This window comes from Phalangium opilio, unplaced genomic scaffold (assembly GCF_054372755.1).
Source record: "Phalangium opilio isolate 3A_F unplaced genomic scaffold, DU_Popi_V2 ptg000344l_1, whole genome shotgun sequence".
NCBI classification, from domain to species: Eukaryota; Metazoa; Arthropoda; class Arachnida; order Opiliones; family Phalangiidae; genus Phalangium; species Phalangium opilio.
Window position 1 is genome coordinate 2,274,604 of NW_028324227.1, and position 13,926 is coordinate 2,288,529.

A 13,926-nucleotide genomic window follows, 5' to 3' on the forward strand; every position below is an offset into this window, starting at 1 on the left:
TTCCTAAGTAACGCACATAGATTTAACAATTGAAATTCAAACAAACTTATCGAAGGGCTTTTATATTTACCATGGCATTGGCCCAATGAATGCCAGGGGCTGTACTGATTTGATATCATCCGAATTATCACAAATGATACGGGCTAGACTAACTTTCCTTATCTCTTGTAATTGTCCTAGAAATGTTTGAGTAGATATTAGTCACTGACAAGCCAGTATGGACTTAAATACTTGCCTTCGCTGAAAGATCCAGTTTGACCCCCATTTTCGTACCAGAAACGATCTCCGACCTTTAACCTTCTGAACTGTTCAGCAACAATGCAAGCGAATGTTGGCCCTAATGTAGCGTTAGTTATAGAGAATTCAGCCACTCCTGCAGGGAACAGGTCTATATCATCGACGTTTCTGAAAGTTGTGTATAACTAAGCTTATCTCTGTCATTTTCTATTGGCATGAACCTAATTATACCTGTATAGTTTCTTAAACGCATTGGCTGCATTCTCATTCATATACTTTTTGAGGTCTTCAAATGAGTATATTCTTGAAAACCCGCAATGTTCCCTCCAGTCATTGTACCCGGGTATACCATGGTCTCTACCTCTTTGTATGTTCAGGGCGACGAGGTCCAATCCGTAACCGTGTCCAGGTATTTCAAACAGGTGGTTTGTTAGCTAAATGGATAGTAATCGCGTAAAATGAAAGTAAAATTCAGTTAATTGTAAACTAACCTGTTTGGTAACGAAAGAATCGTATTTTTGAGCTGGTGTTGAAATAAGTCCCCGCAAAAATCTGTCCAAATTTCCTGGCGTGTACATCATAACAGGATTGAAAAACTGTGTTGATAATGGTACCTCAGCTGCTTTTGTATTGTCTGGATTGACTAATTTGACATTTCCCTGTAACATAATGAGCTGAAGTTCCGTAACTCGCTTTGAAATTTGTTTGGCCTATTACCTGAACAAGTGTATGTCCATATCTATAGGCTGCCGCTGCGAAAACATTGGCTATACTGGGGTTGACAGTAGGGTCGTATTTGTAACTGTAACCATTGGGTTCCAGGCGCAGACCAAAGGCTCTAATAACTTGGCGACCTAACAGTAGTGGCAAGAACTCATTGTAGGTGATATGCTGTATTTCAGACGCGACTATCCTTCTTGCTTCTTGGAAAACTCCTTCGTCGCTCCATTCTGGATTTAGTCGCTGTAGTTCGTCCGCTATTCGATTGTGTTCCCTCATCCATATTGTATGCATGGTCGTTAAGCTGATTTGTTCATTTACCCGTTCGTCACCTTAATTTCATTAAATTTTATGTAAGAAAAGAATGGACATTAATTAATAAACCTTACATACCAGCCATAAAGCAAAACAGATCACTTTGACGTTGGGCACATTCTTCACTCTTGTTCATATCTCTTGGTAGGAGGTCGGCTTTGTTGTACCTTAGGACTAGCAGACGTCCTAAAAATACGTGAGTTTAAGCAGTTTCCAGAAAGAAAATCACTAGTTCTCAAGATCAAAGTAAGAATAGATGCTTACCTCCAGTGAAACTTCGTAACTTAGAGGTTTCCTCGTGCGTTGATCCGTAAACCATCGACCCATCGACGAAGGCTGTTAGCTGATTTAGCTGTTCTCTAGGGCCAAGGTTACAGTCATTTCTTGGCGCGGGTGCTGATCGGACAAACTCCATGCACGTCTGTTGATGAATGGCATAAAACGGGTCATCCTTGGGTATGTCAATTTCGAAGCACTCGGGATGTCGTAGTCGAGGGTTAGTTTGGATCTCCGGTGAGCAGCATTTGATTCCATCGCCTTTGGCAGCTGTTGGTTGACATTGATTAGTCTTTAATTTTTATATTCATCAAAGCTAAGAAGTTACTTTTAGTGATAGCCGTCACAGTTAAATCGTGATCTATGAACTGTCCCCATTGCATGGTGAGGAGAGTGAACATGTTATGGGGTACATCCATATCTGGAGTGGCCATGGCAGATACTGAACGAGCACTAGGTAAAGGTCCTCCGTCCGAAGCGATCCTTGGTAGATTCACTCCTTTCGAACCAAAAAGAATTATATACAGTTATATTTTGATAACTATACCTGGTTTTACATACCATCAATGTATTTAGGAGGTAAAAATCTCTGAAACGACGTGAAAGACTTCCCCCATAAGCCATGATTTAGGTTGTTACAACTACCATCTTGGGTTCGGTACTTGTTATCTTCGCAGTATGGCTGACGCGGACAAATACCCTGAAATTCGGTCTTAGTCAAGTCAAACTGGGTTAGACCATCCCTGCCTTGCAGTGGATTCAACTGAAATCTATTTGACACAGTTAGAAAATTGTTCATGGTATTGTAAAATGCCAGAATTAAGTACTTGTTGTATATATCAATTGAGATTTCCAATCCAACAAAACCTAGTTTGGCAATTTTTTGAGCTCTTTTACTACTCCCAAAAAATGCTTGATGATAAGCTTCAGGAGTGTTTTTTCTGACAAATAGCCCTGAAACCAAGTAACGTTGTACTTCTGAATTATCACTGCATCGTTCAACAGATCCTACCTTTCTGGGCCAATTCATTCTCCAACCTGACCACATTCTGATGTTGTTGTATCCCTATTTGTCCAGCTTGGTTCATGTCTTCAACCGTGATGGCGGGCATGACCACGTACGGCGTTCTGGTTTGGCTGGGTGGGAAGATAGAGTTGGAAGACACCGCGGTTGTTGCGGTAGGAGCCAATGGGCAACAAAATCCTGGATCCCCGTTGGGTTGGACGCATTCGGACAAATGGAATCTGATGTCGTCCTCTATGATAGAAAAACAGGTGCTGGCGGTTCGGCATTGTCCCAGACTTCCGCTTGAAGTCGCGCACGAGCCTGGAAACACTATAGGACCGTATCGTCTGGGCACTTATGTCATAAAAATTGGAAAAAATTAACGATCACAAGGCTTTGTTGTGAAGTTTTCCAGTCTCACCTGGTCTTTGGCAATCCACGAGGATGAAAAATACTATCATACACGTAACGAAAGACTTCATAACTCTTTCTCGATTCTGCCTCAAATAAAAAATGTCCGGATGTTCTTTAATGCTTAGACCGAACAATCCCCGATAATTACTAGCAAAATTGTTCAGGTGTTCCAAGGTCTGAGCCGCCAAGCAGTCAAGGAACCTTTTGTTGGGCACACTCCTATCATCCACTTTATAACCCGCGCTCTCGTCTTTCTAAAGATTCTTAGCTCTTCTCTCAAGAAGTCTTCAAGTTTCGCCCACGAAGGTTTTTTTAAGATAATTTCTCGGATTCTTGAACAAAATAATAAAAAGAAAGTAAATGGGGAAAATTTGCTCGGGAAATCCTTCTCTTCGCACGACTGGTTACCTTTAGGTTTGCGACTTTGGGAGAGTAATACCCCCAGCACCCCCGTCAATTTTTGATGGACCCTTGGATACTGGCTTTAAGATTCGGGTTTCTACATACACGTGTAGTTATTTTCATTTTAAACTCTTCTATACTCAAGGTCGATAGATTAATTTTCGGAAAGGTAAAGAGCCGTGATGTAACTTCAAAATGTCATTCAGTAGAAAAAGAACATGGGTTTCTAAGGGTATTTATTTTTCAACAAACGCTCAATTGCGTTTAATGACGCGTGTATGTTGCGCGAAGCTTTTGCGTCGGATTGAATAAATTATATCTTACAATTTTTGTACATTTAATTTTTTTTATTTTTTTTAAATAAAATGAAATTAACAATGAAAATAATAAAAACACGGCATTTTATTTTGGAAAAATGCAACTTTAACAATTGTCTGTATACGTAGGTGTATTTTTCGAAGACCGTAATTGTTTACTACAAAATTCTAGGAAGACCAAGTTGGCTCGTTTCTCCAGGCGTTTAGGTTCATCCTAGGTATAATTCTACGGTTACATGGCACTTTAGGATTCCTAATATTAAGTAAAATTGTAATTGTTATTTGATGCGTTAGACATGAGTGGCGTAAATGAATTCCTTACCAATTTCTGTGTCGTACAAATGCTAATGGTTGCATCATTTGTATGTTATCGGCATTATCGCAAAATACTCGGGCCAAACTGCTTTTTCTAATTTCTCTCAGTTGTCCTAAAATATTTCAAATTTGGTTAATATTAATTGGGACAGAGTAATTTAAGCAATAAGGATACATTCTGAATTATTTAATGGGCAAAAACAATAAGAGTTCATTAAGTTCTCTAATTATGACTATTTGTTCGCTAAAGTATCGTATCATTTATAGTCTTAAAGCCGCTATGAACTAGGAAAACCATTATTACTTGGTGAGAAGGACGATTCCATTCCCCCGTTTTCGTAAAAGAAGCGATCTCCAACTTTGAGTCTCCTAAATTGTTCAGCGGCAATACACGCGAAGGTTGGACCCAATGTTGCGTGCGGCAAGGACTTTTCGGCGACTCCAGCTGGGAACAAGTCAATATCATCGACGCTTCGATAATTTTTCTTGAAACCTCTGACGGTATCAGGATGCATGAAAGCGTTTAACTCGTCGAAAGACCTTATTTTTTGGAAACCACAGTATTCTCTGTATTGGTTATAACTCGGAACCCCGTTGTCTCTCGCTCTCTGAATGTTAAGAGCAATAAGATCAAGACCGAACTGGGCCGATGGTGGTTGAAAGAGGTGATTCGTCAACTGGAAGGAAAACAGTTCATAGGTTAAAACATAAGCGTCATTCTGATTAGCTACGAAAAGCCTTACTGAAGTGGTGACAAAACGATCAAATGTTTGAGCTGGTTGAGTTGTAAGACCTCTTATGAGTCCATCGACTTTGCCTTGGTAAATTAAATGTGGGTTGAAAAATGTACTGTGCAATGAATGGCTCTCCTTAACTCTGCCGTTCTCTTCGATTAAATTCACTTTACCCTGTAATTTTATTGATTTTAATTAACCAAATTCATTTAAATGTGTACATTCTCTAATATACCTGAACTAAAGTATGTCCATATCGGTAAGCGGCGGAGGAAAACCCATTACCGATAGTTGGATTAACTGTTGCGTCATAATCGTCACTGAATCCAGATGGTCTTAGAAGTAAACGAAAATTTCTCATCGTGTCTCTGCCTATAGAGTTGAAAAATTCCATATTAGTTGTGAAGACGGATGGTTCAGAACGAAACCGCAACCGCGGAGCCTCAAACACTAGTCTATGCTTTCTGTTAAAACTCTGGCCTCACTAAATGGCCTTAAAATAGATCAACCATTTAAAGCCAAACTATCAATTCTGTTAACTTGTCTTACTATATAAGCTAGGAACAATTACTTACCAAGTAAGATTGGTAAAAATTCGTTGTACGTGATGTGTTGTATCTCAGCACTCACGATCCTCCTGGTTTCTTGGAAAATAATTTCATCTGTCCATCCAGGGTTCAACTCGGAAAGTTGTTTCGCGATACGGTTGTGTTCCCTAAACCACACTGTGTGCATGGCAGTCAAACTGATTTGTTCATTGACTCTTTCGTCGCCTAAATAAAAACCATCTCTTTTTTATCAAAACTGTTGAAGTATGACGTAGATTTTAAGACACTAACCAGCCATGAAACAAAACAGATCAGTTCCTCTTTCAACACATTCCTCGCTTCGGTTGGTTTCTCGTGGCAAGAGATCAGCGTTATTGTATCGAGTTCCTCTTAACAGACCACCTTTGAAAGAGCGTAGACGTTTCAATTCCTCTTCGGTTGACCCGTAGACTTGGGAACCGTCGATGAATGATGTCAATTGGTTGAGAGTCTCTTTGGGGCCTAAAGTACATGTTGGACTAGGAGCTGGCATAGTTCTGACAAACTCCATGCATCTTTGGTTGTGTCTCGCGTAAAATTGGTCATCTCTAGGAATTTCAATCTCGAAACAAGCAGGGTGGCGAAGTCTGGGGTTGTCCAATATTTCTTGGTCGCAACATTTGATGCCTTCACCGGATCTCACTATGGATAAAAACAGGTTTTTATTTAATTACGCATTTGAATACACCTTCATGATTATTTTCGAATAAATTACGTCTGGTCACGGCGGCCAAGGAAAAATCGTGATCGATGAACTGAGCCCATTGCATAACGGCCAATGTCAATTGCTCGTTTGGTACATCCTTGTCTGGAGTCGCTGCAGACGAAACGGCTCTAGCGCTGGGGAGAGCACCACTATCTGAAGCTACCCTCGGTTTACTAACACCTACAAGATCATATCAATAATTAATAAGAAATGACATGTCAATACTTAAAGTTGTTAATAAAATATTAATAACCATCGGCGAAATCGGGTTCTATGAACCTGTTGAAGGCGATAAATGACTTTCCCCACATTGGGCGCATCAAATTGTTACAACTACCGTCTATGCTTCTGTATTTTGTCATAGGACACCGAGGTTGTCTGGGGCACCTCCTACCAACTACGGAATTTGACACGTTGAATTTTGATAAACCTGATCGGGACTGGACGGCGTTCAAGTTGAATTTTCTTGCCAGTTCTTCGGCCGTTTCTAAGAGTACTTGACCATCATGACCAATGTCTTGGGCGACTCTTTTATCACCGAAGAAGGCCAAGTGAAATGCTCCAGCACTACCGGGCTGTACCGTTAATCCTGAATAATGAAAAACGCAATTAAGATTGGAAAAGACATAATCCTAATAAACTATACCTCGTCTACGTAATTCGGCTTCCAACTTATCCAAATCGGTCTCGACTTCTTGCAAAACTCTGCGGCCACTAATATCTACGTCGTTCTCTGAAATAACTGGCATAGGCACATCCGCTGGCCTTCTTCTGGCGGAGGTCGTTGCAACTGGAACTGATAATATTTAAAGAATGTTAACCTTACTTTAACAGATGTGGGGTGTTATTAATAGACTTACTGGCACCACTTGCTCTTGGGTTTGTAGTTGGGCAACAAACTCCGGAAATGTCATTATCGAGGTCGCAACTAGCGCTTTCTAACTCGTCCAATCTTTCAAAATTAGCGAGACAAGCGCTTAAGTGTTTACAGACACCTTGTCGGCCTCCTATTGTACAAGGCCGTTCTGTACTGTCATCACCATCCTCGTTAACGTTCGCATTTGGCCTTGTATTTGGCCTTGCTCTCGACCCTCCTTGTGCTCTCGACCCTCCTTGTGCTCTCGACCCTCCTTGTGCTCTTGACCCTCCTTGTACTCTTGACCCTCCTTGTGCTCTTGACCCTCCTTGTGCTAAGTTTTGGGAATCCTTAATTAATCCTCCATCATGCATCTACTTATCTCAGACTAATCTTAAGTCATGACATTGCGTGACAACATCGAGTAATTCACTCATCTTGTCTTGTAACAACAATTAAAATTAGGTTTTATACTTATATCTCTGATTGTGAGTCCAACTACAATGTCATTAGTTCGTATCCTTAACCCATCATAAAAACTGAACTTTCCTCTTAATGATTAATGTAAAATCAAAGTATTACCTCTTTGAGCGAAGGACGAATGAAGAATCGTAAAAATCAAGACACAAAGTAAAATTTCTTTGGCACCGAACATTTTATTGTACGAGTGCACCATCCTCATGTTCGAGTAGGTTTGCGCGTGTTGCTGTGGATAAAACCACCACAAATATTTAAAGTATTTCAATAATTCAAGTCCTTAAATGGCTCATTTACAAGGGGCTATTTATCCTTATTGACCTTTGTTCTATTTAACACAACACTATCGCGTTTATTAATCGGATTTCTGCTTTTCACTTTATTGTTATTGGTAAATTCCTAGAAGCTCGATATGATACTGGGATCTTTCGTTACTCTCCGGGACGATTTGGGACTTTTTAAACTCGGCTATCTCCTTTTATAAGAATGGTCTCTATCCAACGCTACAAGTTATAGGGGCCTTGAAGTTTTTACTCTTTATCTAGCGAATTTCGGGGAGGCGAATTAAAAACCTGTTCTCATCGGATGCTCCTGAACCCTTTTTTCCTCCCAGTAGCTTTTATAATTTACTCATTTACTGAAAAACGGTTGTTAATTTTTCCTTTCCCTCCCATCGAACTTTACCACAAGTTGAAAGGAAATAACATTTCTGGGAATTTTTCGACTTTTGTAAACAAAATTGGCTGCACCCAATCCGGGCACGCGAGTCTAAACACTAGGCGCATCCTTTTGTCTCGAAAATCATGAGGGTATTTTAAATACTAACATCTTTAGCGACACATAATACCTTTGGTTAAGTCTAATGAACGCCCATACAGTTTTCGCAATGTCCTCTTTAAATTTGGGCCGAAACGACGCCCAATCAAACATCCAACCCCTTTCTTTAAACTATTAGGTTAAGGTCTTTAAGAAATTAGAAGTTTCTTAACCATACAATGAAGTTTGATAGTGAATGATGTTGACTTTGAATTTAAGTTGGTTCGGTTAAATGCTTCATAGAGTAGATAGGAATCTTTAAGGCTTTCTCTGAATTATGGAAAAGTTTTTATTTGTGAATCTGACAACTTCTTTTTAATCAGAAGTAAATAAATAGTTCCTATTTGCAAAAGTAAGAAAAGTTTTAAATTTTATATCGGGTTGGTTTCATATGGGTTTTGGGTCTGTTCGCTGGTGCTGAACTAATTGAGCGAATGGCATTGACAATGAATAATGCAGAAGGTGACTTCTGGTAATTCGCGTTTCAACCTGGTTTTCCCGTATATGACTTTTTACACAATTACAGTTTATTAAAATGGTGAAATTCACCCCAAAACACACAAGTTCAAAGTGTCAAAAACCGTATATGCTTTCAGTGAAGCCATGCCAGATTTCTTTTTGAACAATGAATTGAGGTAAATTACCTAACAAGAACTCGCTAGTGGCTAATTTAACAAAGATTATTACTGTAATATAACCGGTTATAGGTGCATAACCTTAAAGGCGTTTCTTGAAAATTATTGAAATAAGATGCAAATTTATGAATAATTAAACTTAAAATGACTAAATATAAATTTGGTTCACAGCTACTTTTTTCTATTCTTGTAGGTCTAAAATGTATTTTAAACCCTAAAATTTCGTGGAAAATGTGGAAATTGAAATATCCCGTCACGCTCTTATCAATGTCGGAAAGGGAAACTCCATTCCGCCAGGAAAATTTAAATTTCCGCTTGGACGATATTTATAAAAATAACAGGTTAGTCACAATATTTTTGAATTATAAAAATATACACTTTATTATTTATAGTTTATCAAATAATAACTTATCGGTCTTTGCTCGCGTTTGGGGGTTTTTTTTAATGAAAAAAAAATTCCCCAGAAAACAACGGAACTCAACCTTACAATAACTTAATTCACGCATTCATGCCTGTATCCATATTTTCATGAATTTGTACAATTCTCACACGTTTATTGAACTTACTGACGGTGCACGCATTCTAAATTCATCTAACCTTTAACCTTGAGCACCCAATGGTGAGCCTAGGATCAAACGATTGATTTTACAGATAGAGAAGCGTACTTAAGACTATAAATTCCATAACTAAAGCGCGGGTTCATTTGTTCTTGTGTTGTTCTAGAGATAAGCCAACTCTGATTGTAAATTATAAAAATATCACGTGTAAGGCTTGAAATTAAATGAAATGGACAGAGAAGGCACTAAAGTACTAACGTTAATCCCCGAATTAATGGAGTTCAATATTCATGGTGCAATTGATCATGATCACATGTTTTAATGGCCCTGCGCTTGAGCTGCTTTTTTGTTTTTCTTAATTTTTTTTTATCGAAAACTTCTCTTTGCGTTTTTTCCAAAATTCATCTGGCAACCTAACCTCAAATTCATTTCTTTTTGCACAGAAAGTTTATTACTTGATTTAAGCAACGTTCTTGAGAAACTTTATATTAAATTAGTTGAATAAGAATTCGTGAAGAGGATGGAATCTTTTTAAAATATTTAAAATACTAATGAGAGTGGTGTTGTATATAGTTATAGTCGAATATCGACAAACAAATTTCAGTGTTTTTTTTTTTTTTTTTTTTTTTCAACCTAAATCATATTACGTTCTACCCAATCCATGTACTCCGAAACTCGCGTGTACACTCCCGGGAAACCCTCTTGGGCACAACGGCTACCAAATGAAACCACTCCGACCACTGTCCAGCGGCGGTCGTCGTCCGATATCATCATTGGACTGCCTGAATCTCCCTTCATTTGAACAGAAATTAATGAATATTAAAACAATGGGGTTTAGAATCAGTGGATGATAGCGTACCTGACATGCGTCTTTACCACCCTCGTAAAATCCCGCGCACATGAATCCCTTGTTGATTGGTTGAAAGTATCTCTTGTCACAATCGACGTTGTCCCAAATGGGCATAGATACTTGTTGAAGAGAACCACTACCAGAGCCCCCTGTTAAAAAAAAATCAAGTTAGGTTTTAACTAGGATCAGTTATTTCAAGAAGGAGGGCTCCAAGATAATGATTCATTTTGGTTGCCCATTATCACGCCTCTCTATGACGTATTCACAATCATTGTTGTTGAGGTGACAAGTGGAAACCTAATCCTTCCGTTGAATCGTGTAATGTAAGCGTGAAACTTTAGTAACCGTTCTACGTTTCGGTCATATGATTCAAATTCCTCCCACACCTATTGTACCATCGCGACATAATAATAATTCCCTGTGTAAACTGTATGATATCCTTGTGTTTTTTCTGATTAACAAAAGAAGTTCAACTAACTCACTCCTAAATTGCTAAATAAGTTGCTTTTACTTTTAAACCATAATTAAAATGAGAGAATATTGCTTAAAATTAGTTTAAAATCAACAAGAATGGCTCATAATTTGATTAAATAGAAATTACTACATCCTTTTGTTTAACTCAATACTTGGAATCAATTTCTAATTTTCCTAAACCATTAAGGTTGAAATACTATCTTATTACCATTAGTACATATTGCGCAACTTTGTAATTTTGAAAATTTCGTAGAAAAGAATATCACAGACATTAACAGAATTTCTATCCTCGTTAATTCAAGCTATTCTAATCACGAAATCTAGTCACGCGGCTTTGGTAAAAGATATAATAAATCCTTAAAGAAAAAAATTCGCCGAAGACGAAACATTGGCTAGTCGTGCCATAACTAGTAACTCTCGTATTAAACTCTTTGACTGGTTCAACGGGTTTTCTTCTATTATACAGGGTGTTTCTGCGATGAATTAATGGGGATGTTCTTTTACCGATTTTGAGTCGAAAATGTTCTATGACATTTTTTCCGTCGGGCCACTGTGATATGATTTGAGTGTTTTAGGGATGAGCCCTTAATTAAATTAGAAATCATTGTCTTAACGTCCCCTTAATTTATGCCAGACTTATGAGAAACACCCTGTATATATCCAATTGCTAAGTTTGCTAACATTTGTTAGAAAATTCGTGACGTAATGGCAACGCGTAATAGGCCCTCAAGGTCTCTTAATACCTGTTTTCTGACGTGAAATGAAAGTCATAATAAAGATTGACATAAGGGAAATTCCCAGAATTATATAGTATAGGAAAAAGTGCCCGTCTAGGTTTTATTCTCTATTTTTAATATGAACAGAAGCAAATTAACTCGAAATATCCAATGCTCAGTAAGTGAGATATCTGTCAAGTCGTAAGAAGGTGAATTTAGTCCATAATGTATTCTCGGATATTAAGCTCTTTTCTAGTTCTATTGCATAGGCTATAGGTTTTCTGATAAAACCTAGTGTAGATTAAGTTTCTCTCTTGGGGTTTAAAAAGTACTTGCGGGAAGTGTTTAGAATATTTGATAACTACTGATTAATCGCCTTCCGATCTTACCGTATTTGAGAGTACCCCATCCAATGACAGTACCCATGTATCCGACTAAAGACTTTGATTGCACATCAGGGTTGGGCATACAAATGGGCCTGATATTATCACCGAAGGTCACTGGCTTTCTAAGTTTGATTAAACCAATATCGTTGAAGAAACCGTGTCTGGAAAATTGAGGATGTTGTTTGACATCCATGACTCCGTATTCCACGGGGTGGGCGAAATCATGATCATTGAATAAGTGGTGTTCGCCAAGACGCACTGTTAGCTGACCCGGTCTGTATCTGTTAAAGGGGAAAATTAGATTTTATAATATGTATTCGATGTTTGAAAGGATGGTGTTTCTTAATTACCTGTAACCTCTTGCGTCGGATAAACAATGGGCCGCTGTTAATACGTAGAGGTCGTTCAACAAAGCGCCACCGCACCAATATTCTCTGCCTCTAGAACTGTCCAAGAAAATGGCCGCCTGTGAACGGAAATTTTGATATGAAAATGTATGCTTGCATGATCGTATTTGCAAGTGTTAGGTCGCAAAACAACGAGTTATTGTCTAAAATTAGAATAAATTTCCTTCAACTTACCATCCAAGGCCATTGCCCTGGTCTTGCTTCTTCTCCTCCAACTATCCTAGCGCTTCTACCACCGACACCACAACCTAAGAGTCAAACGTTAATTACCTTTTCGGTATCATTAATTTCAAATACTTTACCATCTCGGGCGAGTGGTTGCTCAATCGGATTAAACGGGGGCAAAGGTCGTGGCGTAGAGAGTTGGAAGTTGTGGGTTGTTGGATGGAGTGATGGTCTGAGAGTAGGTAAAGTAGTTTGAGGTCTCTGAGTTGTTGTTGTGCTGGTCGTAGTCGTAGGTGGGGTGCTGGTGACATTTCTATCCCGCGTAGCTGAGATAGTTTCCGTCGAGTCTTGGTTGGGTGTTTCAGTCGTGGTTTGTGCTTGTAGAGTTGAGTGTTCTAGGAAAGGCGATGAACCGGGAACGAAAGGCTGCTGGGATGGAGATAGTTTCGTAATGATTAATAATCTCCCATAGGCGCGAATAAACCATTTCTGTGACCTTTCTTGTAAAGGTCATACTTAAGCCTTCATCATGAAAACCCTCTTATTTGTCAAGATGATTTAAACTCGTGACTATACATACCTTTGGCACTGGACAACAAACTCCTGGCATTAAAATATTGCGAAAACAGACGCTCTGTCGCAATTTAATGAAATCGAAGAGTAGATGAGTACAACGTGAGACATCGGTACAATGTCCTTGCAAGCCTTCCGGCGTTCGACACCGATTGTATCGCATTAATGATTGAACGAAGCCATTTCCCGATAATCCGAAGAGACTCAAAGGATTGATAACTGATAAAAACGGAAAACATTAAAAACAAATTGGTTAATTATAACAGTACGGTATAATTATCCTTTCCCCGAAAAAACAAACTAATTGACTTACTAATCAATCTGACTAACAAGAACCGCGTTATCCATTGTAAATAACCCCCTCTCCAACGCATATCCTTTCGTCAGTTCTTCCTTATAAGAACTGAAAACCGCTCGCCTTTTATTTGTTCTCATAAGTCAAGAATAATATTTTTTTTCTTATTTTGTAAATATTACATCGACCTTCTTAGTTACCATACCATATTCATAAAAGCATAAGCAAAACTTGGAATATAATTCGCCGCGGTACAAAAACGGAAGGAGGGATCGGAAGGTTGATCTCGAAATCTCATAATAACGTATAACAAAAGGAATGGAAATATCTTAACGTTTCTGTACCATTTAAGAGTGATTCTATTCCTTCACGATCGGTCAACGATGCGAGGAGTATTTTTTTGGGAAGGATGACACCCAAGAGATTTAAGTTCTTGTGATATAAATCCCATTTTTTTATTATACATTCTTTTGTGTTCCTGTTTTTTTCTTATCAAGCATGTCATTGGGATACCTAGGCGATGAATTGCCGCTTTTTGATTAAATTAACCAAAAGTTATTAAACTCACTAAACTTAATTTGGTAATTTGAGATAGCAGAATGTTAGTTTATCATATTTGACACGTGCTTCCTGAAACGTTTTTCATTTTATAAAACTACTAACCCTGAACATGATGTATTTATTGACAAC

The 13,926-nt window shown here is 38.5% G+C and overlaps 2 protein-coding genes across 2 annotated transcripts; both read right to left on the reverse strand.

The window, feature by feature from the left end:
* Window positions 1-182: 182 nt before the first annotated feature.
* On the reverse strand, window positions 183-7,898 carry LOC149610056 (uncharacterized). Its single transcript, XM_089859751.1, has 22 exons — window positions 7,468-7,898; window positions 6,890-7,219; window positions 6,676-6,825; window positions 6,283-6,618; window positions 6,039-6,209; window positions 5,576-5,965; window positions 5,312-5,509; window positions 4,972-5,108; window positions 4,746-4,910; window positions 4,307-4,679; window positions 4,010-4,115; window positions 3,866-3,940; window positions 2,976-3,187; window positions 2,671-2,908; window positions 2,110-2,318; window positions 1,877-2,047; window positions 1,537-1,818; window positions 1,351-1,458; window positions 955-1,289; window positions 729-896; window positions 469-671; window positions 183-405 (listed from the first exon to the last, which is right to left on the reverse strand). Exons 1-22 carry the CDS (start codon window positions 7,565-7,567, stop codon window positions 198-200), a joined length of 4,665 nt encoding a protein of 1,554 aa, XP_089715877.1. The 5' UTR covers window positions 7,568-7,898; the 3' UTR covers window positions 183-197.
* A 1,342-nt stretch (window positions 7,899-9,240) lies between these two features.
* On the reverse strand, window positions 9,241-13,289 carry LOC149610057 (venom protease-like). Its single transcript, XM_089859752.1, has 8 exons — window positions 13,268-13,289; window positions 12,949-13,160; window positions 12,506-12,794; window positions 12,378-12,451; window positions 12,147-12,262; window positions 11,800-12,077; window positions 10,230-10,369; window positions 9,241-10,162 (listed from the first exon to the last, which is right to left on the reverse strand). Exons 1-8 carry the CDS (start codon window positions 13,287-13,289, stop codon window positions 10,004-10,006), a joined length of 1,290 nt encoding a protein of 429 aa, XP_089715878.1. The 3' UTR covers window positions 9,241-10,003.
* Between the last annotated feature and the right edge of the window lie 637 nt (window positions 13,290-13,926).